Here is a 27,833-nt window from a genome sequence, read left to right as displayed (position 1 = left end):
TCAGGGGATGGCAGGCGTCTGCCAGTTAGGTGACCTAACTAGTGCTGATCAGGGGATTCCGGATTGACTGGTTTAAGATTCCGTTTCTGGGAGAGCTGAAACTCTTAAGCTGTGTTGGTTTGGTGATGTGGGGCTTAGCATAAGCGACTCCTTTCTAAGCCTGTTGTCTTGTTTTTGACACTTTCTAGGTCAATTTTTATAATTCGAAGCATCAGTTCTATATCAAAACTGAAATAACAGGGACTTCCCTGGTGGCGCAGTGGTTAAGAATCTGCCTGCCAATGCAGGGGACTCGGGTTCGAATCCTGGTCTGGGAAGATTCCCACATACCGCAGAGCAACTAAGCCCATGTGCCACAACTACTGAGCCTGCACTCTAGAGCCCGTGAGCCACAACCACTGAGCCTGTGTGCCACAACTACTGAAGCCTGTGCACCGAGAGCCCATGCTCCGCAACGAGAAGCCACTGCAATGAGAAGCCCGTGCACCTCAACGAAAACCCAACGCCTCCAATAAATAGATAAATAAATAAATTTATTTAAAAAAAACTGAAATAACAAAAAGTAAACAGTATATTTAGGTGTTTCTTTTTTGGGGGGAGTTGCATTTTTTTTTTAATTAATTAATTTTTATTTTTTTTTGCTGCATTGGGTCTTTCTCTAGTTGTGGCGAGCCGGGGCTACTCTTCGTTGCGGTGCGCGGGCTTCTCATTGCGGTGGCTTCTCTTGTTGTGGAGCATGGGCTCTAGGCACACGGGCTTCAGTAGTTGTGGCTCGCGGGCTCTAGAGCGCAGGCTCAGTAGTTGTGGTGCGCGGGCTTAGTTGCTCCGCGGCACGTGGGATCTTCCCGGACCAGGGCTTGAACCCATATCCCCTACATTGGCAGGCGGATTCTTAACCACTGCGCCACCAGGGAAGCCCTATTTAGGTATTTCTAATGAAGACCCATTTTCTAGATCTTATTTATTTATTTATTAGATTTTCTAGATTTTAAATTAATGTTGTTGTTGGGTTTTGTTTACTCCTAACCCTCACCCGAAGCCTGAGCCCAGCCATCTTTCCTAACCTGATAACCTGCTTGCTTCTGTGTCCATACACTCCTCCCCGCTGCCCGGTCTTTTTCTGATCTCCATCCAAGTGCTTCTTATTGAGCACTGATTCAAAATTTTTGGAGTATTAACTGTGTGCCGGGCACCAAGAGTATAAAGGTAAATAAGTCACAGCACTTATTTGGGGTGTCTGTAGAAGATGTCATGGGGAGGACCAACTGAGTCTGGAGCAGCAGGAATCACAGCCACTCTGCCACCATTGCTGCACCCAGTTATTCTCTAACAGTTGGCAGTCCTTGCACCAGTATTCATTAAGCACCTATTATTTGCCGGGCACTCGACAGTAGGAGAGCAGCAGTGAATGCAACCGTGTCCTGCTCTGTGGAGCGTACATTCTCCTGGGGAGAGGGGGGATAGATAACTTATAATCAAGCAAATACGACTAGGTTCAATGACGAAAAGTGCTCTGGAGAAAAAGAAAGCAGGGTATGGGAGTTGGGGCGAGCAGAGCAGGGAAAGGCTTTCATGACGAGGTGTGAGGGAGACGAGGGAAGTTGGGGAGAGCCTAAGGCAGGATTGTGCTGGCTTCTTTAAGGGGCACAGGGACATCCACTGTGGCTGGACCCCAGTGGTGAGGGAAGGGTGCAAGAGATGAAATCAGAGACGGCCCTGGGCTGGCTCATGAAGGGCTTCTGGGACCATCATGGAAGGGCACTAGAGAGATGGAGTCTAATGCACATTTTAAGTTGAGAAAAGATGAGAGGGGGTTACAGGTGCACGTAAGGAGACTAGTGGGAGATGATCCAGGTGAGGGACGAGGTGGCTTGGAGCCATGTGGTAGCAGCAGTCAGATTCTGATATAGTCTGAAGTTGGAACCAGTGGAATTTGCTGCTGGGGATGGCATGGTGGTGGGGAGAGGACAGGAGCAGGGAGAGAAAAAGACAGCGGTCAAGAGCAACTGCAGTTCTTTAATCTCCCCCCACCCCCACCCCTAATGAGAAGAATGGAATTGCCGTGTTCTGAGGTTGGGAAGATCATAGAAGAGCACGTTTGGGGATGGAGGTTTGAATATTGGGAAGTTAATCTGGACCTGCTGAATTTGACATGCAGATTAGACCTCCAAGTGGAGACATTAACAGTTGGATAATAGGAGCCTGGAGTTGAGCGGAGAGGTTAGGGTTGAAGATTTAACCTTGGGAATCTAAGCATAAATTAACTGTTAAGAAAGTCCTTCTTATACTAATAACGTAACCCAAAAGACTAGTGAGGAAACAGCTGGACCCCACCTACACACTGGTCAGCAGTGTTCACCTTTTTCTACATAATCCGTTTTCTCTCCCTGTCATCGATTACCATTTGGCTCCTGCCTTTCTCTAGTTTCATTTTCTCTTCATTTGCTTTGTGTGCCTTCTCTGTGAGAATAACTCTGTGGTCATCGGAGCACCTGGCTCAGTTTCAGGAATATGATGGTCATTGTCATTTTGGCCTTTCCTCCCTGTTTTCTTTGTCTCCGGCTGCAGTAACTTCATAATTGGAACATTTTAGCTGGGTTGCTTGAACACTTTCCAGCTTTGTGAAGACATTAAGTATGCTGCTTTCTCTGTGAAGGTTTGTGAGAGTGTGGTTACAAAGGGCAATTGATTCCTGAGGCAGACGACAGTGATTCAGTCCATCCCCCTGTTGTTGTTCTGTCCTCTTCATTTAGCAACAATAAGCACTCTTTTCTTTGTTCTGAACAGTTTCTGTAGATTGTGAAATCACTACTTATTTCTCCCATCCCTTTATTAATGTTTATATAAACCAGAGAGCACATTAACCTCCTCTTTTAGATTCTTTATTGTAAATCCCATTAAAATTTTTACTCTTTTGCCGGCTGATTTTATTCTCCCCCCACCCCGCCCCCCCTTTTTTTTTTTTGGCCGTGCTGCGTGGCTTGCGGGATCTTAGTTCCCCAACCAGAAATTGAACCTGGGCCCCTGGCAGTGAGAGCACTGAGTCCTAACCACTGGACCACCAGGAAATTCCTGTCTTCACTTTTTCTACTGTCAGACTTCTCCTTAATCATACCTGGCATTGTTTGGGAGAAGCAGTACTAGTAGAGATTCTCCTTTTCAGTGCAGGGACAGAAGAGCTGAGGTCAGCCAGTCTTTCACCGGGTGAAGTTCATTTGCTTCTCTCTCCCTGAAGAGAAGATGAGCATCAGCAGGAGCTGCTGGCAGCGCTTGGCATAAGAGACTGGCACCTCCAAGCTCTGTGTTTATGGGGAAAGCTCAAACTCCAGCAAAGAGCCACTTTTTAATACTGCCAAAACCTGTCCCAGGGTAATTGACATCCAGAATGGGGAAGCTAGAATAAAGTCTGTGGTATATTCGTTTTACTTGGTGAATACACTTGAGTCAAAGATGGAATGTTTTCAGTGTTTAGAAAAAATTCTATGCTTGAGCCAAGAAGTTTTTACATATTTACCTGTACCTTCGAGCTTCTAGTCGGTAAAATGATAGGCCTTCTGGATAACTCATTACTATGGCCTGGGGCCTGATAGCATTAGTTAATAATGCCTGAGGGATGGTAGATGCTGTCGGAGAATCAACTGACCTGTCTTCTCTCCCCTTCCTCTTCTCCACTTCCTGGAGAAACAGGACCGCAGGCACAGCTAGCAACAAGCTGTGGTACGCCTCTCTGTCCCTGGTGACTCTCATCATGTACTCCATCGCCACGGGAGGCTTGATTTTGATGGCAGTGTTTTATACACAGAAAGATGGTTGCGTGGAAAATAAAATTCTTCTGGGGATAAACGGAGGCCTGTGTCTGCTTATTTCAGCGGTAGCCATCTCACCATGTGTCCAAAATCGTAAGCACAGTTTTTTCCCATTCTTCCTTATTCATATTATAAATGTCTTTGAGCAACACCCCTCCCTTTTTGGAAATTATGGTCATTCCTTAATTTACCACGGGTGGGTCAGCAATAGGAAAGGTGGGACCCCAGTGTCCCCTTCATGCCCCACACTGGGGCGAATGTGATAGTCACGCATGCCTTGTGTCGAAGATTTGAGTGTAATGAAGCCAATAAATAAGGAGATAGATGTTGCCATTACATAATGTACTACAAGGAGCCTTTCAATGGAAAACACCTTGAGTGGATATTTAGCTCTTCCCTGTGATCTCTGTGTAAAACTTGAATGAGTGAGAAGGCTACGGAAGGAGCTGTTTTGCGGCTCATCTTTCACTTAAGACCCCTGTGGACCACAAATTGAGGACAGCGTGGTCCCAGAGTCAGGAAGCAGGAAATCCAATCCTGGCTCTGCCGGCAGCCAGCTCTGGGAGCTAACCTTTCTCGTATCCCGGTCCTTCCTCTGCAAAGCCAACAGAAACCTGTGAGCCTCATCTTGCTCATGCTTGTTTCAAAGCCAAAAGGAAAGATGATGGGAGTTCATTATTGAAATTGAGGTGGTTATTACTCCTCCAGTTCCTTTAATTGATCAATTAAGAATTTCCTAAAGCATTAGTATTCAGATTAAAATATTCTTTGGGTTAAATCCTACTTTTTGAAATAGTTATAATATTTTGAAATATTTGGTTTAATGCCATTAATTGTTAAGGTGAGTCTTATTCCCATGCCAAAGAGCAACATTATAAAAGGGCCTATTTTTTACCTTTATTGGTCATTATAATTAAATAATTATAACTCTGGGAATAAATTTAATCAGAGGGAAGACTGGGTAAAACTAAATCCTTTTATGTCTGCAGGTGGTTGAAAATTTCACCAAAAAAAGGATGAATCGCTTTTATCACGTCTTGGTTACTCTCAACCATCCAAACAGTTTAATTTAAATATTGTAACGTTGAAGACCTTTTCCCAGTGAATGCTCAGTCCCATAGCCTTCTTCTTTGGTTTGGACCAGCTCTGGTATTCCCAAAGGTTTTTTGTCCATTGACAGATATGAGCTTTTTCCCACTGTCATGGACTATGTGTGTCTGATGGCCTTGTCGAATCTGGAATCCAGGCCCACCCTATAAAATCCATCATTTACCCCACTAAGCTATGTGATGTCACAAATAACGACAGTAAATTTTCTTTGGAGATTTTGTGATTTAAGAACTAATGTTATGAACCTCAGGGAGACCAGGCAATATGTTTCAGTACAGCTGTAGTTATTATCAAAATAGGGTGTTGGGAGAGAACTCGGCAGAACTTGTCGTCTCTAAAACAGCAGTTAGGTTCAGTGTATCACTCCCCGCCCCGCCCCCTCCCCAAATGTTTTGGTGTCGTCTGAGAAACACATTACGTACCTCTTCTTACCTTGAAGGGTGGGGCTCCAAGTTGGAGGGATATCATTTGGGAGAGACCTGTTTTTTTAAGGCACATATGCTTTCTCATCGTTGATTCAAAACGCTGTCTCTTCTCATCCTCCAGGACAGCCGCACTCTGGGTTACTGCAGTCGGGTCTCATCAGCTGCTACGTCACGTATCTCACGTTCTCAGCTCTGTCCAGCAAACCTGTAGAAGTAGGTAAGCCGGCTTGTTAGGGAGCCTGTGCTTGCAGGATGAATAGTGTCATTTGTGGAGTGAGCACTGTGTCTCTGTGAGCTATCGTTTCAGTATCAGGGATACGACACATCAAAATAGATGATCTAGACTTCTTCATTAAATGACGTCCTCAACATGGGATATGAACATGAAACGTCCTTCTCCTGAGTCTTCCTGCTGTTCAGGAAAGACATGAACTAAGGAGGGCTGTTGAGTTTGCTTTCAGGCCTAATCTGCATTTTCCTGCTCAGAAATACTCAAATGTTCAAGAAATAATCAAAATTTTCAAGAAAAATTTTTTTGCTCTCTTTATTTTTTTATTATTATTTTTAGATGGTTATTAATTGTTTTTAGGTGATCATTTCTCTGACTGTAACGGAGAGAGTAGAAAGAGCGTGGGAGTGGTTCTGCTGCTTAAGTAACTTGTATAAAGTCACTTACTTTTCTCTCCCTAGATATCTCGCCTTTAAAATAAGATTTTTTTTTTTTTTTTGGTTGCATCTGGTCTTTGTTGCTACACGCGGGCTTTCTGTAGTTGCAGGAGCAGGGGCTACTCTTCGTTGTGATGCGCGGGCTTCTCATTGCAGTGGCTTCTCTTGTTGCAGAGCAGGGGCTCTAGGCACACGGGCTTCAGTAGTTGTGGCTCGTGGGCTCTAGAGCGCAGGCTCAGTAGTTGTGGCGCACGGGCTTAGTTGCTCCGTGGCATGTGGGATCCTCCCGGACCAGGGCTCGATCCTGTGTCCCCTGCATTAGCAGGCGGATTCTTAACCACTGCGCCACCAGGGAAGCCCCTAAAATAAGAATTTTAATTATTATTTTAAGAAGATAATTAAAGTTCTTCTTTTATAGGGTGATTTTTAAGAATTCAGTGAGTATGTGTGTGTATGTAAGTATAAGTACAGTTCCTGGCATGTAGTAGGTGCTATATAAAGGGTACCTATTATTCTTGTAGAGTAGTTGCAATGAATATTTGAGAACTATAAAAGCACTATTATATTATAAGCTTTCCCAGTAAAGGACCAAATTTTCTTGTGTTGATTTCCAAACTCGTTATATTTCATCATCTTTATCACTTTTGTGATATATAAATGTGTATATAAATGTATACTCATATACATGTGGGTATGTTTGGGTACATTTTATCTTATATACATCAGGTTAAATACATGTACTCTCTTTTCTCTAGAATAGAAAATTGAAGTTTTCCTTTTTTAAATTTAGAAAGCAAATGCAAAGATAATTTGAAACTTTTAGCCTATACATGTACTACATATGGGTCTTGCCTTTATAGCTATTTATAGTACAATGCGAATATAATTGTATGTCATATTAAGTATAGTCTATCCTGGATATAATTTTTTTTTAAAAAAAAGCTCTATCGTGACTCTTAAGTTTATTTAAGTCTAGTCTATTTAAGACTTTTATGAGTGTTTTGACTATTTATGTATTAATCTCTGTTTTTAACTTAACGGGGTTTTTGGTTACAACATTTTTCTTTTTAATGGCAGGTATCACTTAAATACAGAAAAAAACTTTTATTTTTAATTTCAGGTGGTACTACTTAAATAGCAAAGTTCATATTTTGGTCAGTTTTGTAAAGAAAATTTTCATTGGCCTAAGAATAAAGATTCTTTAAACCACAGCACACACAGTTAAGTTTACAGTTTCAAGTGGGAGCACCAGTAATAATTTTAGTCCAACTTTAAACTCTCAGAATGTGCATGTTTGTAAAATGGTTTCTAGCCTGTTATTTTATGTTTATGTTCCTTATTTTGGGGCAGAGTTGGCAAACAGACCCAGCTTGGGTGTTCAAAATTGAAGACTCTGTGATAGATAAAAAGTAAACGACTAGTGATGGTAATATGATACAAAACTTTGTTATGTAGCCTCTCACAATTTTTTAAAGCTCTAGACCACTTGAGGAGGTTCCCAGGTTACAGCCTTAAGATGTCATGACTGTCCTGTTACCGACAGTATAATGACTTCTCATCTGGGTGGAGGCTGTCGGCCAGATAGCAGTTCCTGCAGGTTCCTGTTTGATGTAATAGTTTCAACGCTCCTCCAGGGAGGACAGACATGGAGGATACTCTCGGTTAGCTGCATGCTACCTGCCGCCCAATCAACTGAAAAACGACCGAAGTTTACTTTTTACTGTTGTTTCAATAGTACTGAAAAATAGCACGACTCTTAGAAAGTCCTGGGACTGAAGATCCCTTTAGCACTAAGCTGGAACCCGAGGGTCTTGCTCCGAGAGGCTTCCTAGGGGGCAGAGGGCGCTTCACAGTAGTAACAATCTAGTCTGAGTCGAGTGGGACGGTAGAGGAGAAGCTTCCAGTGCTGAGTGTTCACTGTTCTGCGCTGCATGCATTTTCCCAAAGTGAATGCATTCCTGAGTTACAGCGGGCTTTTCTAATTTGGCTGTGATTCCTTTCCCTTTTCTTCACAAGTTCTAGATCAACATGGGAAGAACGTCACCATCTGTGTGCCTGACTTTGGTCAGGACCTGTACAGAGACAAAAACTTGGTTGCTGGACTGGGTACCACTCTCTTGTGTGCGTGCATCTTGTATTCCTGGTAAGTTTCAGGAGTTACCTGAGGCCATCTTTGCAGACTTTAAAAGTATAAGAGGAGAATTTAAATACGTTTTAGCAGTGTGAGGCAGCCAAACAAATACCATCTGAGGAAGAGGGAAAATGTAGCCCGAAGTAAAAAGGTTGGTATTACAGCATGAAATCTAGGTGTTTGGACTTCATTTGCCTAACTTGTATTTCTATGCGGTAAATAAAATATATGGTACGTTGCAATCCTTTAGCAGACGGTTGAGTATTACTTGCTAAAGCATTTTTGGAGGGTAAGGGAGCACAAAGTGAGGAAGAGGTGGTATGTGCCAGAATGTTTTGGCAACTTTCTACTCCAGCGGAAATACCGTTTGTTCTCTTGTTGATGGAAAGAGTACAGAGCACTCCATACACAGTCATTTTGTGCTTGGTCCAGGAAAGACAGGAAGCATCCCTTTTCTTTTATGCTAAAACCCACATTGCTATTAAGGAGGCGAAGTCATTCCTCCAAAAGTACGTGTGATACATAAACAGGCTGTGTTGCAGATGCTTGGGGTGAGGTTTATTCCACCTTCAAAATCTGTAGAAGATACGATAAGGAGAAAAGTAAAGGGTAGGAATGATAAGTTTCTTACTTCAGGTACATATTTCACTGATGAGCAAGCTTCCCTTTGACAGTAACCCTTTCATGTTTAGGTTTTACTCCTGTGTTTTACATTTCATTTGTTATATTTCTTCTTCTTTATTTTTATTTAAAAATATTTATTTATGTATGTATGTATGTATGTATGTTGTGCCGGGTCTTAGTTGCGGCACACGGGATCTTCGTTGCGGCATGCGGGCTCTTAGTTGTGGCATGCATGCAGGATCTAGTTCCCCAACCAGGGATCGAACCTGGGCCCCCTGCATTGAGAGCATGGAGTCTTACCCACCGGACCACCAGGGAAGTCCCTCGTTTGTTATATTTCAGTGTCTAAAAATTTCAGCTAGTCACAGGCACATGGTAATCTTCCTCTGGCCAAAACTGTACCATCCTGGTGGTGATAGCTTGTATAAATAGAATGTCTCTCTGAGCATGTTGGCTTTTTCTCGTAGAGCTTCTAACACCCCCTAATGCCCTAGAGAGGGACCAACAGACATAGACATAGACGGCAGACGTAGACAGACGTAGAACTGAGTTTTATAAAGCACGTGTTCACAGTCATGCATCAAGCTTGCAAATGCGTGCAAGCTCTCAGCCTGTCTGTGATGTGGTGACAGCCTCGCCATGCTGCAGCAGAAGGGACTGTGGTGACCGGTTCCTGGCCTTGCACCGTTATTAATTCCATACTTGTTCACTGATTCGGGCCCTCATCAATGAATGTTTTCAGGAAACTCATAAAGGCCACCCACATTTTAATCCTGATTCTCAGCCCTTCCTTTCTTAAGATTTTCCTTCCTGAGTCTGTTATTGCTGGGCTTTGGGGAGAAGTGTCAGCAACATGGCTAATTTTACGATTTGTCACTCACGTTTTTTTCTGTATTGGTATGTAAAAAAATATTGGTAAATCCAGTGAGGAGAAAGTAGGTTACTGAACTATAAGTGTAGAATATTCTATTTTTAAAATAAAATATAGTTGTATTTACACATGTAGAAAAACTCCTGGAAGGAGATAAACCAAGCTTGTAAGAGTGGTGGTATTAGGGATAACTTTTTTTCTAAAAAAAAATTTTTTTTTTTTTTTTACAATGAGCTAGTGTTTCTTTTGTTTGTACTATCAGGATAAAAAAGCTGTAAAGATATTTGTTAGAATAAAATCATATGTTTTTTGAGTTGCTGAATGCCAAATGCTGCATGATAAAAAATGTTTGTGCCCTGAGATAAAAATAGGGCATAGATTTGCTATAAGCCCATCAATGGAAAAGATGGCAAAAATGCTATTTAATGTGCTGATAGAACTGCCACCAGTGGTGTTGGTTTGTGGTGTGGAATTTCCACCCTGTTAGATTTTCACTGCCACCCTTGAGTGAGAAATGATGAATAAAACATTGCTCCTTTTGGAATTTAGAGGCACTTTAGTGGAGGTTGGTAAGGTCTAATCTGATATTCCCAAAAGATAACAACTTTCAAAGGTGACAGCTGCTACTTAACATCTGTCTAAATGCCAGTAACAAGCGTTTTTGAATGCTGGTAACCAAACTGCAAAACCGTAGCGCGCAAAGGAACGAGGAGACAGAAATAGCAGCCACACCGAGTGCAGATGAGGAGTAGACAGGCAGCTCCAGGGTACTGGTGGAACACACGGCACGAACACACTGCCTGGTGAAGGCAGGTGATTCCTCAGGGGTCAGTGTGGTGCTGCGCAGGGTGGGGTGAGGGTGTCTGAGGGACTGATGTTTTCTCTGATTACCCACCACAGCTTCAGGAGGAATGGGCTTTGAGAACTTGATACTAAGCATCTTGGAGCTCAAGGGGTACTGAGTTCAGCCTAGGAGGGCCTTAAATGGGGAGGTGTGAGAGGCGGCACAATTAGGAGTGTTTCAAATCTTGACTTTCCTAGACTCAGAGGATTGAGAGATTGAAGATATTACAGAAGGAGGCTGCCCTGCCTGGGCGAAAACTGTCATTTGAAGATGATTGCAGGAATATCTAGAATTCTCCATAGAATCTGTAGGAAGCCAGAAGATTGGGTGGTGTGTGCATTGAAGGGAGAAGAAATCACCTATTTTCAATGGAAGTCCAGGGTTGCTTGGGATTGGGGTTCACTTTTTTTGGTAAGATCTTAGAGGCTCACTGTGCTGTGTTCTCACCCAACTGGAGTCTCCTCACCCCCGACACACTCTCTCTCTCTCTCTCTCTCAAACACTTCTTTAGGAGGCTCTCATGATGACCTCCAGTCTCAGTTTCTGGCTCTCTGTCCCAAGTCCTGCTTCTGGGCACTCACTGTCAGGATGTTTTACTCTTGGCTGTCTTAGCTTGGAAGAAGGGCTCAGCCAAAACCCACTCCCCAGCTTTCCAACTGAGGCTGCCCTTTCTCCCAAAGCCTCTTCTACTGTACCCAGGCATTATGCTGTAAAGAAATGTCACAGCCCAGACCCCGTCAGGAGTCCCCTGATGGATCTTTCTATGAGCGGATGCCCCTGTACCCCCTTAGGCCTGGATCCTTGCTGTCATAGGCCCTGGCCTCCCCCAGCTATTCCTTAAGTCCCTCCTTGGTCTCTAGATATTGATTGAAATTGTTATTCTGTTGGCTTCAAGTTCGCAAACTGTCAGATGAGACAGGATCATGGAGTCGATCAAGTTCAATTCCCTCTTGGGAATTCTCTGGCGGTCCAGTGGTTAGGACTGTGTCCTTTCATTGCCGAGGGCCCGGGCTTCATCCTGGTCGGGAAGCTAAGATCCCACAAGCTGTGCGCGCACCACCCCCCCCAAAAAAAGAAAAGTTCAATTCCCTCGTTGTACACATAAGGAAAATTGAGATGTGGACACTGCTCCTATATTTCTCCCCCAGTTCAGGAAGCCTTTCCTTACATCTCCTTTGCTGGCGTATTGGGAGAGACAAGTTCATCGTCATTTTTTCCCCCCCTGGGAAGACTTGGAGTAAGGTCCTTCACTTAGGTGGAACAATCAGCTGGATGACTTGCATAATTGCATTATTAAGAGGCATTTGTGCTGTAAAATGTTCCCCGGCTATTTCAGTTTTAGCTATGCTTAAGTGAAAAAAATAACTATTTTTTCAGCTGTCTTAGGAATTTGAGTACAAAATTGGAAAAACTGACTCTTTAATAAAGGTCAAACAACTTGCTAGTTCCAAATGGGACATTTCACAGCACTATAGCAGACCATATGGAAATAGGTGCAAGATTGGTAAGATGGCACTGGAGAGATTGGTTTAAATGGAGAAAAGTTGGCAAGTCAAGGAGGGTTATCTCTTCTTTTGGTGAGTTCTGGACCTACTGCTTTTATTTAAGAACGGGGGGAGTACCTTTTGGGAATCCTGTTACTCCCTAACCTGCCAGCTAGAAATCTTCATGTCTCTGCATCAGGAACATGTTGAAGACCCCTTTCCACCAACTCTGGTTTCCACTGGGAACATAATTGAACTTGATTATACCAAGTCTGAGAACAGTCACGGGATCTCTCAAGGGCCCTGTAAGTTTGTCGGGGGCAGAATCTGCGGTCTCCGATAGGAAAGTCTGGACATGTTGTCTAGAGACTTTCTGTGACCTAGTGGAGTTTGGCCAGTTCCAGAACCACTGAAGCAGATGTGGAGGGGCACCTGCATTGCAGATCATTCTTACAATATGGAAGAGATTCTGGGCATGACAGAGGTTGGGAGGGGTTGGGGGTAGCAGGGAGGCGTTTTTCGTTTTTGGTTGTCACAACAACTGCAAGATGCCACTGGCTTTTGGTGAGTGAGGGCTCGAGATAGTAAACAAATAAGGTGATTAGACCTTCTCTGTCCACTGAAGCATTGTCCCAACCAAATGCTGTCAGGCTCCTCCCACCCCCACAGGAAGTACTGGGTTAAAGTCACTCAGGCCTTAGCCCTGGAAGGGAAGAGGTTATGGATAATCCGGGAATTGTTGTCTTGTGCCGACCAGATGGGTCTTAGTAATAGCCAGAGTGCAGACAATAAGAATTTCCTAGGCTTTTAAAGAGTTTGTAAAAACAGTATTTTCTCAGTAATTTTAAGAAGAGTGTTCTGTGGGTAAAGGCCATGACTGAATAAAGACCTTATTTTACAGTAACATCTACTTGTAGAAGTCACATGTCACTAATGATGAACTGATTATAGGTATTTTTAGAAGAACAAAAGCTTCCCCTTTTAAAGTGCTCTCTGATGATGGAAGCAAAGTGGCAGAGGTGCCAGGATCAAAAGCTTTGCTTTTCTGAAACCATTTTATTCCCAAGAATTTATGAAATGGAATATTTATTTGAACTTTTTTAAAGACTAAATATCATCTTTCAGATGAAAATTCCAGATATTGATCTCTTCCTAAAGTTAAGTTACATTTTCCTCCATGGAAACGATATACTGTGTTAAATCCTAATTCACATGCACAAAATGGAGCACGCCGTTGAGTGCAGGAGCAAGGTGTATGTGTTTCTTGGGTGCACAGCCATTGGGAATTGTTCCTATCGTTCCTCAGACCAGGCTCAAAGTCAGGACGTGGGAGTGGAGTGGGCCTCCATTAACATCCATCTGTTCAAAGCGGAAGTGAAAGTGATGCTATTGGACTTGAGGGGACCACAGAAGAAGCAATGCTCTTGGATCCCAGAGGACCATTTTATGAGGAAAGCTTTTTATTGTTTACTTGCATCTCATTGATCTCTCCTCTCCTTGGGAAAGAGGAAGAGAATGAGCAGAGAAGGCAATGTTGCCTCTTGCAGTTTATTTGGTTGAAATGAGTCTGCTAATTCCTGCCTCTGCACTAGCCCCACCGCCCCCAGGCTAGTGCATTTGCTGCAGGAGGGCAGGGATTGTCGTGTGTTCACTGAGTGCCCAGTGCTTAGAACAGGGCCTGGCACGTGGCACACCTTCGGTAAATATTTGCTAAATCAGTCTGTAAAGATTATTCATATATATTGAATATTTTTCTATTTGCTTAAAATGGTCCTTTTTCCCCCCCCAGGAAAAATAAGTACCTTTTTTTTTTTTTTTTTTTTTTTTTTACCCCTGTAAGCCAGATTTTATAACATTTTACCTCTCTAGGCATGGGGAGAGTGGCAGGAAGAATTTTTTTAAATCACACTGATAACTACTCCGTGCTGAATTTCCAAACAGAAAAACCTTGTTCTGCCAAAGGCTGATTATCACAGAAAATAGTGATGACCTTTGCTTTTCATGCCTGTGCGTTTTGTTGCCATTTCTGCCTTCTTTTCATTGCTTTTGATCCCTTCTAAGTGAGACTAGTCAAAGGGAGGGGAAAGATAAAAGTGAAATCTGAAAATTATTTTGGCATTTGAGGGAGGAGAAGCAGAAACCAATAGTGAAAACCAAGATAATAGGACCAAAAAAACGACTTTTATTTTTTTTAACCTATAAACTTCTCTTTGCATAAAATGATCTCTTGCAACATGGGAAAAAAACATCAGCCATCGAACAGGTCAGGCAGTTTTGGAATAAAGTGGGATGTTAAAATGGACAACGTTTATTTAAGCAGAACTGTAGGTTAGAGTGAGCCTCTCACTGGAGCCTCGGCCAGGAGGCTCTGCCCTCCTTTGATGTGATGTAACATGTTAATAGGCTTTGCTGACCTTTTTGTTTATCTCTTAGTTTGACGTCGACAACCAGATCAAGTTCCGATGCTCTGCAGGGGCGGTACGCAGCTCCTGAACTGGAAGTAAGTTCATTTCCTTTTCTTGCCCTGCTTCATCTCAGAAGGCCCATTTTTCAGAAGGCTTTTTCTGTGTTTATTTGCATCTTTAGTGGTCTGCATTCCATGATCCCATTTTTCTCCTCAGGAAGGAATACAATTTTCGTACAGGAAAAGAAATGTCCTGAATATACTACAGGATTAAAATAAATCCTTGATTTTCCTCCAACAAATTTGGCCTCTGGTGTGGCATTCGGCCGCCCCACTCCCACCAGAGGCCTGGGTAGCTCGTTGGGCTGCTCTTTGCTCGTTTCCTCTGTTGTAACAGAATGTGTGCGGGTTGTCTTAACTTCTAGCCCACTCCCCTCGTCTTTGCCTGTCTGCGCTCTCCGTACCTGGCACGGCCATGAGGTCATATGGTAGCTGCGGGAAGGAGCAGGGGAGGGACGTGCCTGTGCTCTGTGCCGCCCTGCTGGGCACTGTCTGTACGTGAGCTTGTTAACTGCAGCAGCTCCAGCAGGTGGGCATCTCATGGGGCGAAGAATGGTGAACAGTCGGCGTCCGAAGAACCAGGCTGGTCGGCGGGTGCCTGTCGGTCAGCAGAATGTTATTTTCTTTCTTGTGCAAAAGTCTTTTTTCTGGGGTCCTCAGTGGAACATCCACCAAGGTCACAAAAGGTCTAATCAGATGGAGGCAGCCAGGCAGAGACTCAGCCCTGACCCCAAGAATGGAACGAACAGGAGGTTCCGATGATGGCTAAGACTAGCTGTGTTCTAAGTGCTACATCTGTGACTTCATTTAATCCTCAGAGAAACCCAAGGAGGGTTTTATCTCCATTTCACAGAAGGGGGAAAAACAGAAAAGTTAAGTCCTTGAAACTTTTGATCTGCCAGCGTGTAAACTGTGCCCTCTGGTTCCGGAGTCTATGCTGTGTTCTAACCACCACTGCCGGAGATTCAGCTGCTCTCCACGGGCCCTGTTGCTGATCCTGCCTGGCGTCCAAGCCCTGGCTGCGTGGAGGAAGGGCCCTGGTGTCTGTCCAGATATGAGCACTTTGTTCTGCAGTGGGTCTCTGGGGATGGTCCTCCCTGCACCTGATCTGGAGATAGTGGACCATTATGAGGGGTTGTCAGTCTGCCAGTATCATTCAACAGCTCTTTCTGTCACTTGAAGAAGGAGAAAGCTGTGCTGAGTTTGAATGGGTTACTGCCTATTCTCCCAGAAGAGAATGGCCTCTAGAAGGCAAGTGGTCATTCACACCACTGACTGGGTCACCCCCTGCTGAGGTTGGACCGCTCTGGCTTCAATATCCCCATTGTGTACAGAGTTAAAGTGCAAAGAACAGCAAGTCTCCGAATTAGATTTAAGAGAGGATGTTTTTCTTCTCATTCCAAGGAAAGAGCTCCAGCGTTTCCCTCTGAACTGGAGAGCACACAGGATGGAAGTTGGTTTAGCTAACTCCTTGCTTCACATTTCACAGGATATACCTTTGAAAGAGAGAGTTACTCATTTCTTGTTGTAACTTAAGCTTCAAAAGAACTGGGACCCCAGCATACCATGTCTTGGCCCCATTGAATGAATTAGTGAATCTTAGGCTGTATCACTTGATCCAAGATTCTGTCAAGGCCAATCCCTCTATGACAAGTTTCCTTGATGCACGAAGGAAAAAGGGCTTGGCTTTGAGATGTACAAATGGGACGAAGGCTCAAGCTCCCACGTCCTTGCCCCTGGCTCTCTGTTCTTCGTCATGAAACTGCTGTTAGCCAGAAGGTGCTGAGGACCCAGCACTTCCCAGACTGTCTTGGCATGTGTAGCATTTCTTATTCTGTTTACCAGCGTACTTCTGGAATCATGTAGTAATTTTTCGTAACCTGGTTTTTTTTTAAATTGTTTATTGTTTTGAGTAGGTCAGAAACATGGCATGACATTTGGAAGGAACCAAGGACTGTTAAAGGAAAGCATCCCATCCATCGCTGTCCCCAGCACCCCTGCCCCCATGAGGCAGCCAGCTCAGAGCCCGATTTTAATAGGAAATGTGGGTAGGCCTCCTGGCCCCAGATCCCTTAGTTTTACCCTTTCTGAGTCTGTCAGCCCCACCATCTCCTAGATACCACATGCTGCCTATTGGGGTTCACTGCGTTCCTCTCCCAGCTCTGTCACTAACCTAGTTTTGTGACTTCAGGCCAGTTATTCAGCCTGCCTGACCCCAGTTTCCTCACGTGTAAACAGGATAATGATCCCAGCCCCAGGCGCTGAAGAGGATTTCATCAAGTAGCAAGTAGAGCAAAGCACCGGGAGTGAGCTCCATGAGTGTGGCGACCTTGTCTCATTCACTTTGTGTTCCAGGTTGAGTTTTCCAGAAGCAGCCACCGAGGCAGAGCCTGATGTGCAGGATGTTTATTAAGGATCAACACATGTGGAAGGACGGGAGGGGGCAGCATGGGGCAGAGGGTGAAGTCGAAGGGCACTGCAGGCTGGACAGAGCCACTGCTCACCCCCTGGGCACTCGGAGCAGATACCCGACCCATCAGGGCTGTCCCCCAGGGGTCAGTGGCTGCGCCTTTACAGCCCTGCCGTGAGCGGGCATTCTGTATGGGTTGCCCAGGATAGGCTCCCTCGAGGGTGGGGCAACCCACAGCTGGGGCAAAGCCTGGAGCTGCCTTCTAGAGCCTCGCAGTAGCTGAGCAAGCACTAAGGGAGCACCTTGGAAGGGGATCTGGGTGGCTCACCTCCATGTCCTTATTTCCTGTCACTAGCCCCCAGAGCGTCTTGGAAGAACAAACAGGTAGTCAGAACCTTTCGAAGGAGTGAAGCGTGCAGTTCGGGGCTTGGGATATAGTTCAGATGGAGAAGGTTTGGCACGTAGGTGGCCTTTAGTTCTTAACCAATGTGGAGATAGAAAAGCAGAAAGCAAGCCGCCTGACTTTGTTGGTTTTGCCCTCGCAGGTAGCCCGGTGTTGTTTTTGCTTCGGCTCTGGTGGAGAGGGTAAGTAGACAGCTTTCCTTCTGTGCTCCGTGTGGCCCTGCAGACCTGTAGCTCTAGTCTGTAAGCATTTGGGATTCAGGCGCAAATAACTTGAGTGGTAAGAGGAAATTTTTATTCCAGAGCTGGTTTTTTGTTATGTGTTACACTTTACACATTCTTCCCAAAGGGTTGCTGGGATTTGTTTGTGTTGATATTCTGGCAGGCGAAGAACAGTCTATATTTTGGGTCATATTTATATAAGTTACATTACCCAGTGAGATTTCAAGGAGCAGGAAGTGCATTTTTTAAAGGAATGATAATTTGGAAAATTTCTTTCGTTCAGCTTACTTTTCTTCTTGAATTAGAGCATCCCAGGGGCTTGACAACTCTTGCTCTGCTCTCTCATTTTCTTCTGAGCTTATAATATGTTTTGTGTGTTTAAGGGCTCTCTTCTGTTAAAATAAATGTGACCGACATTAGGTAACTCATCCTGTTTTAGAAGGTTCTGGGGTGAGGTGGGCATTTGGGGCTTATGGCATAGATGAAATTGCCTGAGGGTACAAATGATTTTTGACAGCTTTTCTACTCAACAGCCCCTGGGATGGAAATTAGCGAGTGTGGCTTTGTGAAAATGGTAAACATGCATGTGTTCACTCACTGGGCTTGTGCTCGCTTTGTGGTTCACAGACACAGAAGAGCAGCAGAATGTGAAAGAGGGCCCGAGGGTCATTTATGATGAGAAGAGAGGCACTGTCTACAGCTATGCCTATTTCCACTTCGTATTCTTCTTGGCTTCCCTGTACGTGATGATGACCGTCACCAACTGGTTCAAGTGAGTGGCCCCATTGTCTTAGATGTTTTCGAAGTTGTTAAAAAAAAAGTCTTTTAAAAACATCCTATTCTTTACGGCCCGAAGATCAGATCTCTTGGAGTCAACAAACTTCTTCTCCAAGTGCTGCTGTACTCATCTTCACAGAAACAGTCCGCGTTCCTGACAGTCTGTCAGCATGCTTTTTTAAAAAATATTTATTTATTCATTTGGCTGCGCCAGGTCTTAGTTGCGGGATCTTTCAGTTGCGGCACACAGGATCTTGTTCCCTGACCAGGGATCAAACCCGGGCCCCTTGCATTGGGAGCGTGGAGTCTTAACCACTGGACCACCAGGGAAGTCCCTCTGTTGGAGTGCTTCTAAGCCTGGCAATTGGTGATACTCACTGCAGCTTTAAGAAAATGGGAGGTTAATGGCACGTGGGCAGTCTTGAGAGCATAGTAATAGTAAGGAGGAAGAACATGGAACTGTGCCTTTAAGAAAGAGAAGATACTCTTTTTTTTCTACTTTGTACTTTGTCTTTTTTTTTTTTTTTTTTTTTACACTTTCATTACAAAAGTTTGAAACATCTTGTTAAAAAAAAAACTAACATATGGACTTCCCTGGTGGTCCAGTAGTTAAGACTCCCGGCTTCCACAGCAGGGGGTGCGGGTTAGCCAGCATGGCGCGGCCAAAAAAAAAAAAAAAAATTAAGGTGGAAGTGTGAAAAGTAACAATGGACCCCCCCCCACCCCATAACCACTGCTAACTATATGGTATGTATCCTTTCGTTCCTTTTCTGTGCATTTATAAGCCTATATAATTTTTAAAACATAAATGTGATTACACATATTTTCCCCTTTGAGGGTTGTTTTTTAACTTACGTGATGGACAATACATGATGGGCCCGACTTTCCCTGTCACTGCATGGAGATTCTTTTTGATTCCTTTTGGAGATTTCTTTGACCGATCCAAAGTTTCTATTGCATCATCATTTGTTGTGCCTGAGGATATACCTAAGATAGACATGAGAATAACTTCGGATAGACATTAAGACTCACTGTACAACAAACATGTGAGTGGCTCCTTCATGCCCCACTGCTGTGGGTGGCAGGGACTGTATTCTAACAGGGGAGATGGACGGTGATCCACAGCAAATACAGCGTGTCAGACAGTGATGACTGCTGGGGAGAAAAGTGAAGAAGAGGAAGGAGGAGTACCAGTGGGGTCGGGGATGCTGGGGGCAGCGGTTTCAAATAGAGTGATGGGGAAGGCTTCCCTGAGGAGATTCTTCCCCAACATCCTGAGGGAGAAGAGGGTGTTAGAGCCTCTAATGCTTCCCAGTGATACCTGGAGAATTCCTGGAAAATTTTGGCTTCGGAAGTTTAAGAAAGGATGGAGGCAGACAATAACAGATGTCAAGGATGTGGAGAAACTGAAACTCCCTCTCACTCCTGGTAGGTAAAATGGTGCAGCCGCTTTGGAAAATAGTTCCTCAAAAATGTTGAACACAGAGTTATTATATGATGCAGCAATTCCACTCCTAATTATATAACCAAGAGAAAAAAAAAACCACGTAAAAACTTGTACACGAATGTTCATAATAGCATCATTCATAATAGCCGAAAAGTGGAAACAACCAAATGTCCATCAGCTGACAAATGGATAAACAAAAGGTGCTATATCCACACAATGGAATATTCCTCAGCAACAGAAAGGAATAAAGTACTGTTAGATACTGCAACGTAGATACACCCTGAAAACAGTATGCTGAGTGAAAAAAGCCAGTCACAAGAGGCCACATGATTCTATGCATGGTGACGTGTCCAGAATAGGCAAAGCCATACAGACAGAAAGTGGATAAATGCGTGGCAGGGGCTGGGAGGAGGAGGGAAATGAGAGGGCAGCTGAAGGGTGCAGGGTTTCTTTCTGGGGGGGGGGGTGGTGAGAATGTTCTAAGATTGATTGTGGTGATGGTTACACAAGTCTATGAATGTAACAAAAATCGTGTACTTTAAGTGGGTGTGAATTACACCTGAATTGAGTTGCTAGGGAAAAAAGAAAGGCTGGAGGTGGTGGAAGCAGGGAGAGAGAGACTTGGTGGAAGAGACCTTCTCACCACCTGTTCTCTCCCTGCCCTGATCACAACTGGGTCTCTTGTTTCCGCAGCTATGAAAGTGCCAACATTGAAACCTTCTTCAGCGGGAGCTGGTCCATCTTCTGGGTCAAGATGGCTTCCTGCTGGATATGTGTGCTGTTATACCTGGGTACGCTGGTCGCTCCCCTCTGTCGACCTTCTCCGCACTTCTCCGTGTGAGGATGTGAACAATCTCCTTGGTTCTGCAGGCTGGAAGTGACGTCCTTTGAACAAATGTACCAGGAGTCTGAGCAGTGACTGGTACTTTGTGACAAGCTGGCATTCCCCTGGCTGGCTTGAGTGGGTCTAAAAAAAACTTACAGGGGGGAAAAAAAAAATCACCTGCTTAGCTTTTTAAATTCTGAAATTCGAAAAGAAGCTACCAGTTTGTCCCCCCAAAATTGAAATTTTCACCCGAGTTGATCCTGAGTGATATATTTTGTATGTGTCTTACCCCTAAAAACTGGGATAGTAGTTAGGCTAGTATTTTCCTTCTGCATGTTTTTACCAAAACAGAGTTTGGGGCATGACATTTTATCACAGGGAGAAAAGCTTACCTTGTGTGGCCTATTATTCCTATCCTTGAAGTAAAAAGACATGACAGAATCTGGAGCCCTGAGCTCCTGATAGAACGCAGACCCCTCTCCCACCTTGGCCTGCGGGACCCCTGCTCGTGGTTCCCTGGTATTTATTGGCTACAAGAGGAAGCATCTGCTTTTAACTCCACCCTTGTGCTGTTTCCTCCCAGCCCCCAAACGTTCCCCTTTGAAGTTGTGATGCTGGGAATCACAGACTTCCCTCTGTCCTTGCCCTTCCCAGAGCTCCCCTCATCCTTTCTGGGTTCAACATCTTTGTTATAATGTGAAAAAGCACAATTTGCCATCACCACCCATGTGATCCCCCACCAGATTATCACTACCTGATCTGAGTTACTGCAATAATATGACTCTTACTCGTGGTGTTATTCACATGATTAGATAACAATATTTGTGTTGTTTTCTTTGCTATGGTTCTTTCTTGTCTGTGGATTGATAGTCATGATACTTTAGGACCTTACCTGGGAAGTTGCTTCTTGACTGAAGCCTGCTGCACCCCTCTTTCCATTACTAAAGTCAGCCAGTTTCTCTTCCACTTGAGGCCTTTGAAATTGTAAAAGCAAAAGGGCTTTTGTTTTCCAGCTCTGTAATGTGACCGTTAATGTCCATTATGATTTTGGGGGTGGATTTGCTGAGGTGGGGATCACAGGCAACACCTCAAACAGGGCTGACCAGGTAAGGCCTCCAGTTAATACAAGTTGTAGAAGTGACCAAATGTACTTAGAAGAAAAGGTGGGTGGGGAGGTATTTAACTAAGCCATAAGCAAAAGCCGCAGAAATTTCCAAAATACATACTTTTTAGGTGATACTGAAGAAAGCTTTGACTCTAGGCAGCTGCCCAAGAAGACGTCCATTTTCAGTGCTGATGCTGTCAGCCAGGGGAGAGTTTACGCAGTGGAAAGTCCATCAGAGACCCTGATGGAGGACGGTGGGCGCCCTCCTCTTAGTATTTCATGCAGGATGGAAAGAATCCTCTCAGCACCCGGGCAGAGAGGGTCCTGAGGATGAAGAGATTTGGCCTGTACTTTCTGTGCCCTGCTGTATGCATTGGGTCCCACCTAAGCTGCCCTCCAGTGTGCCGAATGCTGGCCTGGGAAATCAGTCCAGTTCTTCATTTCCACTCACTGCTTTGCCCTCCTTTCAAGAAAATTGGGGGGCGGGGGTCAAACAATGGATGAATTCCTCCAGGAACTTATTTACAGTGTTGGAGGTTCGCTCACTGTGTGTGTGTGAGAGCCTTGTTTTGTAAACTTTATCAAGTTTTTTTCAGACCAGGAGCTCTTTGGGCTCGGTGGTCCAGAGATCTTCTGTAGGCACAAAGTGAATGGCCGCCACGTGTAGCCCGAGGTTAAGCCAGTGGGAGCGTGAGCTCAGTGGGCCGGACGGGTGGAGGGAGTGGGGTTGTGTGTGTCGCAGCATCCTGGCAGAGGCCACCGCAGCGGCTGGTGCAGTGACACGGGCTCTGGGTAAGCCGGGGTGCCATCAATGACAGGTTTCGTTGTGTCTTCTCCCTGCTGGGCTGTAGTGGGGTCTGGCATCCGGCCGTGTGACTTTAGAACTGGCCCTTCTGGCAGGTCAAGGTCAAGCTGACCAGGCCCTGTGTTCCTTAGCGGGCCTTCGTTGGGCCCTTCCTGTGCAGAAGGAAGCTCAGGGAGACACAGAGGAAAGGACATTGCCAGTGGCCAGGCCCTCGGAGCTTCCTTCCTTAGCCGCCCGAATTCTCCTACAGCCAACCCCCATTTTCCAGCTGCTCAAGACTTGGTTGGCGCCTAATAATGTTCCTTTCTGAAGGTTGGTCTGACACAAGAAGGAGAGTTACAGTCACTGATTTTTATTCTCACCTGAAAATTTAAGCAAGTTTGTCTGAATGATCAAGAGATGTAGGTGTTCTGTGAGGACAGAGGGCATATAAATAAGAAGTTGACTTTAATGATTATTAATTGTAATAAACAATACTCAGGTGATAAGTCAACATTCATGGGTTTAAAAAACCTGCATATTTGTGCTGTTGTGTTTTAAGAAACTGGAAACATTGTGCCAATTGCTCCGAGTTGCTCTTAAGGATGATGTCCGTTTGATAAATTCACTGATAATCTTTTTAAAATAATAGACTTCTGCTTCCTACAACTTTTTATACATGATTTAAACAGTGCATTCCCAGAAGCTGCTGGTCAGACTCCTTTAGTGATGAAAGCCGAAGATATTTTAAAACTGTGTGTGCTTCCTCTGTGCTGTTCATCCGATGTGGAAATTTTTTCCCCTCTCATTTTCACGAGCACAGACACTTAAGTAGGGGAAGGGATTCTTCTGGAGTGTTGCAGTGTATGTCTAGATGTGTCACCTCACTGAAGACCGGAGACTTTTTTGTCAAAGGCTTTTGGAAACCCTACTTTGTCCTTACTGGGTTGAATTTTTTAATACTGGTTAGTTGGTTTTGTTTTTGTTCTCACAGTTTCTTGGGAAATGGCTTGAAAGAATTGTTGCAGAGGTCTTTGGAGCTCCTTTGTAGAGTAGATGGGCCATGTGCATGTGGACTGATGGAGGGTGGGGTTACTGGGGATTTGGGGTTCTGGTGCCCATCAGAATGGCCAACAGAGGGGCTCCCACACCCCATTGTTTATTTCCAGTTGCTCAGCGGTGCCTTCATTATGGATGACCTCTGCAGTGCTAATCCCCCCAAAATTGTCACCTTCTGCCTTTTTAAGATTATGTGCTTACTTAATTTTGGCCAGAAGTTTACTACCATTGGTGCTTCCTGTTACCCTGCAAAAGGGAATTCCAGAGCCTGTGTGCATTTAAGCTGCCTAGGCCTTTTTCTCCTTTGACTGCCTTTCTAAAGAGCATCTCATCTTGGTATGTATTCCTGTCCTACCCCTCTTGGAAGTGAAAGGCGGTTTTAGTTATAACTAAGAAGGTTGTGACCTTGGGCCAAGACCCCACGTGTCCAGAGAGCACGCTGGGCCCTCCTTAATCAGGTACAGTGCCAATGCCCCTGGATTCATGGCATTCTCTATAGGGTATTCTCCTTAATTTACTAAATCCCTTTGGCCTCGTTCTTAACTGTGTTTCCTGCCATCTTTAATATATTTGTAAAGCCTCAGACATTTTAATCCAGTTTTGCATTTTAGGCAGAAATGCGTTCTCTAATGTTGGAGCTGCTTCGCAGGACACAGATCTTTTGAATTGATACTAGCCATTCTAAAGACCTCTCACTCTTTTCCCCCCCCCCCCCCCTTCCTCAGTAAATCATTTGCAGAGGCGTTCATTTTGAAAGGAGGAAATATTTGGCTTTTACCAAAGAGGTGTTCTTTTTTTAAAAGCAAAATCCTTTCAGCAAAAACTTACTTGGGGAAGGGTGGATTAAGAATGCATTTGTCCACATCCACTTCTACAGGTGTTTAATCATATTTATGTGAGTAAAATGTTGGAAGAATTCTTTTTTTTTTTTTTTAGAAGAATTCTTTAAGGTAATCCTTTGTGGTGAAGGATCCTGGGAAATTCTGTCAGGTAAAGAAAGCTTGTAGCAGATGGGTAATATATGTCTTGAGAGCTATTTATAAGAAATTTAAGGATTGTTTTGTTTTCCTTTATTAAAGATTTAAGGTTTTTTTACTTTGCAAAAAAAAACTACAAAAGTTTTATAGTCATAACTTTGTTACTTTTTTTTTTAACTTTTCTGAAATAATTAGATGTAGCCAAATTATGTGGTTATGTTTTGCTATGTTAGAATTTGAAAATGTAATATGTGTGGTAAATCTACTGTTTGAAATTTATAATGCTCTCAGATATGGTTGGAGTTTTGGTAACTTTTAAAATAGTTATTTTTTTTTCCTTTAAGTCACAAAGGCAACTATGGATTTATGTTTGTTCTTTTGGATGCTAATTTTTCTATGAAGCAGCCGAAGTTGACCAGTCTTTTCCTAGGTAGAAAACTCAAAACTTGTTAACTTTAATAAAATTGAAAACTGTTGTTTTTTTCTCCCTTCTGTTGAATACATTTGTAATTAAAGTCTTCCAGGTACTGTTTTCCAAAGATGTCTTCAGGTGTTAATTTGCTCTCTCTTAAGCTTCATAGAGTCTGTTCTGGTTCTAGAGAATGAAAATACAAACAGGAAAACCCAAGCTTTTTGCCTTCTTTCTCTCTGAAAGCCCCTGCAGCCTGCTTCCTTTTTCTTATTTTTATGATAACGACACTCTGTCTTAAATATGAGAATTAGAGTAAGTCTTTAAACAAGGTAGTGTGAGTTCTCCAACATGGTTCTTCTTTTTCAAGATTTGGCTATTCTAGGTCTTTTGCGTTTCCCTCTGAAGTTTAGAATTAACTTGCCAGTTCCCTCGATTGGGATGGCATTGAGTCGTTAGATCAATTTAGGAAGAATTGACATGATAACAACATTAAGTCTTCTGACGCATGATTGTATCTTTCATTTACATAGGCCTTTTAAAATTTCTTTAGCAGTATTGAATGATACTTTTGTTTTCATTAAAATATCTTTGTATGGGATTTAATCTTGATACTTCTAATCCTAATTTGTATGTGAGGTTAGTATCCTGATTTTTTTAATAGTATGTGTCACATAATATAAAATTTACCATCTTAACTGTTTTTTAGTGTGCAGTCAGCAGTGTTAAATACATGTCGACTGAAAAAAAAAAAAAAAGCACAACGTGAGAGTTGTGAGTTATGTTTTATTTGGAGCAAAATGGGGACTATAGCCCAAGAGACAGCATTTCAGATAGCTCTGAGGAACTGTTCCGAAGAGGTAGCGGGGAAGGTCAGTATATTAGGAGCAGACATCACCATGAAAGATTTTAGTGCTTTTCTAGATATGAGGAGGTGCAAGAATTGGGCTCAAAATCTTCTCCTGCAAATATCTAACTATCTGAAGGCCTGTTCTGCCAGTTTTTCCCAGAGCACAGAGTACCTCATTCCTGATCTCCACCCTGAACTCCTTTCAGGGGGTGTTGAAGGTCAGCAGTCCCAGCAGCTTGTGATTTAATCCTTGTAGAGACCGGTGGCAGGTGCCAACCTTGAGTTGGCATACATCTACATTGTCGTGCGGCCAATCTCCAGGATCCTTTTCCTCTGGCAAAGGTCTGACTCTCTACCCATCGAACAGCAACTCTCCGTTCCCCTCCCGCCAGCCCCTGGCAGCCACCACCCACCATCCTATTTCTACCTCTGTGAATTTGCCATTCGCCACCCTCCACCACTTCTTCCCACATAAATGCTGACATTGCTCAGGTCTTCCGGCTTTTGTGCTTTGAGGTTCACCACTTTTTGTTGTAAATGTTGTCCATGGGGTTTTTGGTTGTGTTACCCTCTCGCACTGTTTTTGTGTAGGAACTCAGGAAGATCCAAAAACTATGCTTCTATCGTTTCTTTTATTCACTCTTGAATTGAACCTGCCGCAGTAAAGCTTTCACACACACGTTTTTCAGAAAGTGCTTTTCAAAGTCATTGGTAACCTTCATGTTGCTGAATCCACTGTCCTCATCTTACTTGACCTACCAGCACTTGGCAGTATTAACTGTCAACTAAATTACAAACCTTGTTCAGATTTTACTGGTTTTTACATATACTCATCCCCACCTTTTGAAAGGGATTGTCTATTGTAGTTATCCTGTCCCTGTTCACATTGCCCTTAAGATCATGGGAGGCAAATAACTTGTCTTTTGGGACTTCCCTGGTGGCACAGTGGTTAAGAATCCACCTGCCAATGCAGGGGACACAGGTTCGATCCCGTGGCTGGGAAGATCCCACGTGCCACGGAGCAACTAAGCCCGTGCGCCACAACTACTGAGCCTGCGCTCCAGAGCCTGTGAGCCACAACTACTGAGCCCGTGTACCACAACTACTGAAGCCTGAGCACCTACAGCCCATGCTCCGTAACAAGAGAAGCCACTGCAATGAGAAGCCTGCACACCACAACAAAGAGCAGCCCCTGCTCGCCTCAACTAGAGAAAGCCCGCGTGCAGCAACGAAGACCCAATGCAGCCAATAAATAAATAAGTAAATAAACAAAAAACCTTGTCTTTTTAATTTTCCAGTCTCTGCACCCACAGAACGACATCCAAGGAACCACCCCTGGAAGCATCATCCACAACAGGACCTGACTTAGTTCTTAGCTCCACCTTCTGGGTCATCCTTCTTTTTCCTTAAAAAAAGGCCTGGTTTGTAGCTGAATAGTTTGCTCAGCCTGCTTCCCGCCCGTAAGTGGTTGGGAGCCCAGTGGCTTCAGTTTGAACCGTCTCTGTCCCTGTCCCTATTGGTACAAGCTGGTGGTGCTTTTGTTAGTTCAATTCTCTTAAAAACATTGTGTGACTCTTACTGGGATCCACTACGTTAGATAAAACCATCCCCACCAATCTTTTCCAGATACACTCCCCTCTACTTTGGGCTACAGGTCAGAGTGCTGTGTGACAATACCCTTATTCTTACAGAAGCCCTTTTATCTAGCTGAGATTAGGAGACACACTAGCCAGGAGGATTTGAGACGCACTTCCTTAAATCTTTGAGGTCATAATAAGAGGCTTTATCTTGACCTTGAGGCCACACTTTACTTGTGGCATCTTAGAAATGATGAGTAGTTAAAAAAATAGTGTTGAAAAAATATTTCATTGAATGTGTGTTTCAGTGTGTTGTTAAATGAAAAGTAATTTAGAAAACCATATATACAGTGTGATCCAAATCCTGCCTGTGTGAACTCTTAAAGAAAAAATTATTCTGATACTTGTTAAAACAGTAAGACTTGGGAATTCCCTGGCAGTCCAGTTGTTAGGACTTGGTGCTTTCACTGCGAGAGCCTGGGTTCAATCCCTGGTCGGGGAACTAAGATCCCGCATGCCCCATGGTGTGGCCAAAAAAAAAAAAAACAATAACAACAACATGC

The 27,833-nt window shown here is 43.9% G+C and overlaps 1 protein-coding gene across 2 annotated transcripts in view; it reads left to right on the top strand.

The window, feature by feature from the left end:
* SERINC5 (serine incorporator 5) overlaps positions 1-24,973 on the top strand; it is an 88,973-nt gene extending 64,000 nt beyond the window's left edge. For both annotated transcript variants that reach the window (XM_007179778.2, XM_057540231.1), the window contains exons 6-12: positions 3,688-3,899; positions 5,463-5,558; positions 8,024-8,150; positions 14,395-14,461; positions 17,381-17,420; positions 18,087-18,231; positions 20,377-24,973. In XM_007179778.2, coding sequence (XP_007179840.1) covers positions 3,688-3,899; positions 5,463-5,558; positions 8,024-8,150; positions 14,395-14,461; positions 17,381-17,420; positions 18,087-18,231; positions 20,377-20,524 — 835 coding nt within the window. In that variant the 3' untranslated portion in view covers positions 20,525-24,973. The remainder of the gene's footprint in view (positions 1-3,687; positions 3,900-5,462; positions 5,559-8,023; positions 8,151-14,394; positions 14,462-17,380; positions 17,421-18,086; positions 18,232-20,376) is intronic.
* The last annotated feature ends 2,860 nt before the right edge of the window (positions 24,974-27,833 follow it).

The sequence above is a fragment of the Balaenoptera acutorostrata genome, chromosome 2 (assembly GCF_949987535.1).
Source record: "Balaenoptera acutorostrata chromosome 2, mBalAcu1.1, whole genome shotgun sequence".
Taxonomy (NCBI): domain Eukaryota; kingdom Metazoa; phylum Chordata; class Mammalia; order Artiodactyla; family Balaenopteridae; genus Balaenoptera; species Balaenoptera acutorostrata.
The sequence above is the reverse complement of the archived record's forward strand: the minus strand, read 5'-3'. Positions and strand labels throughout refer to the sequence as shown.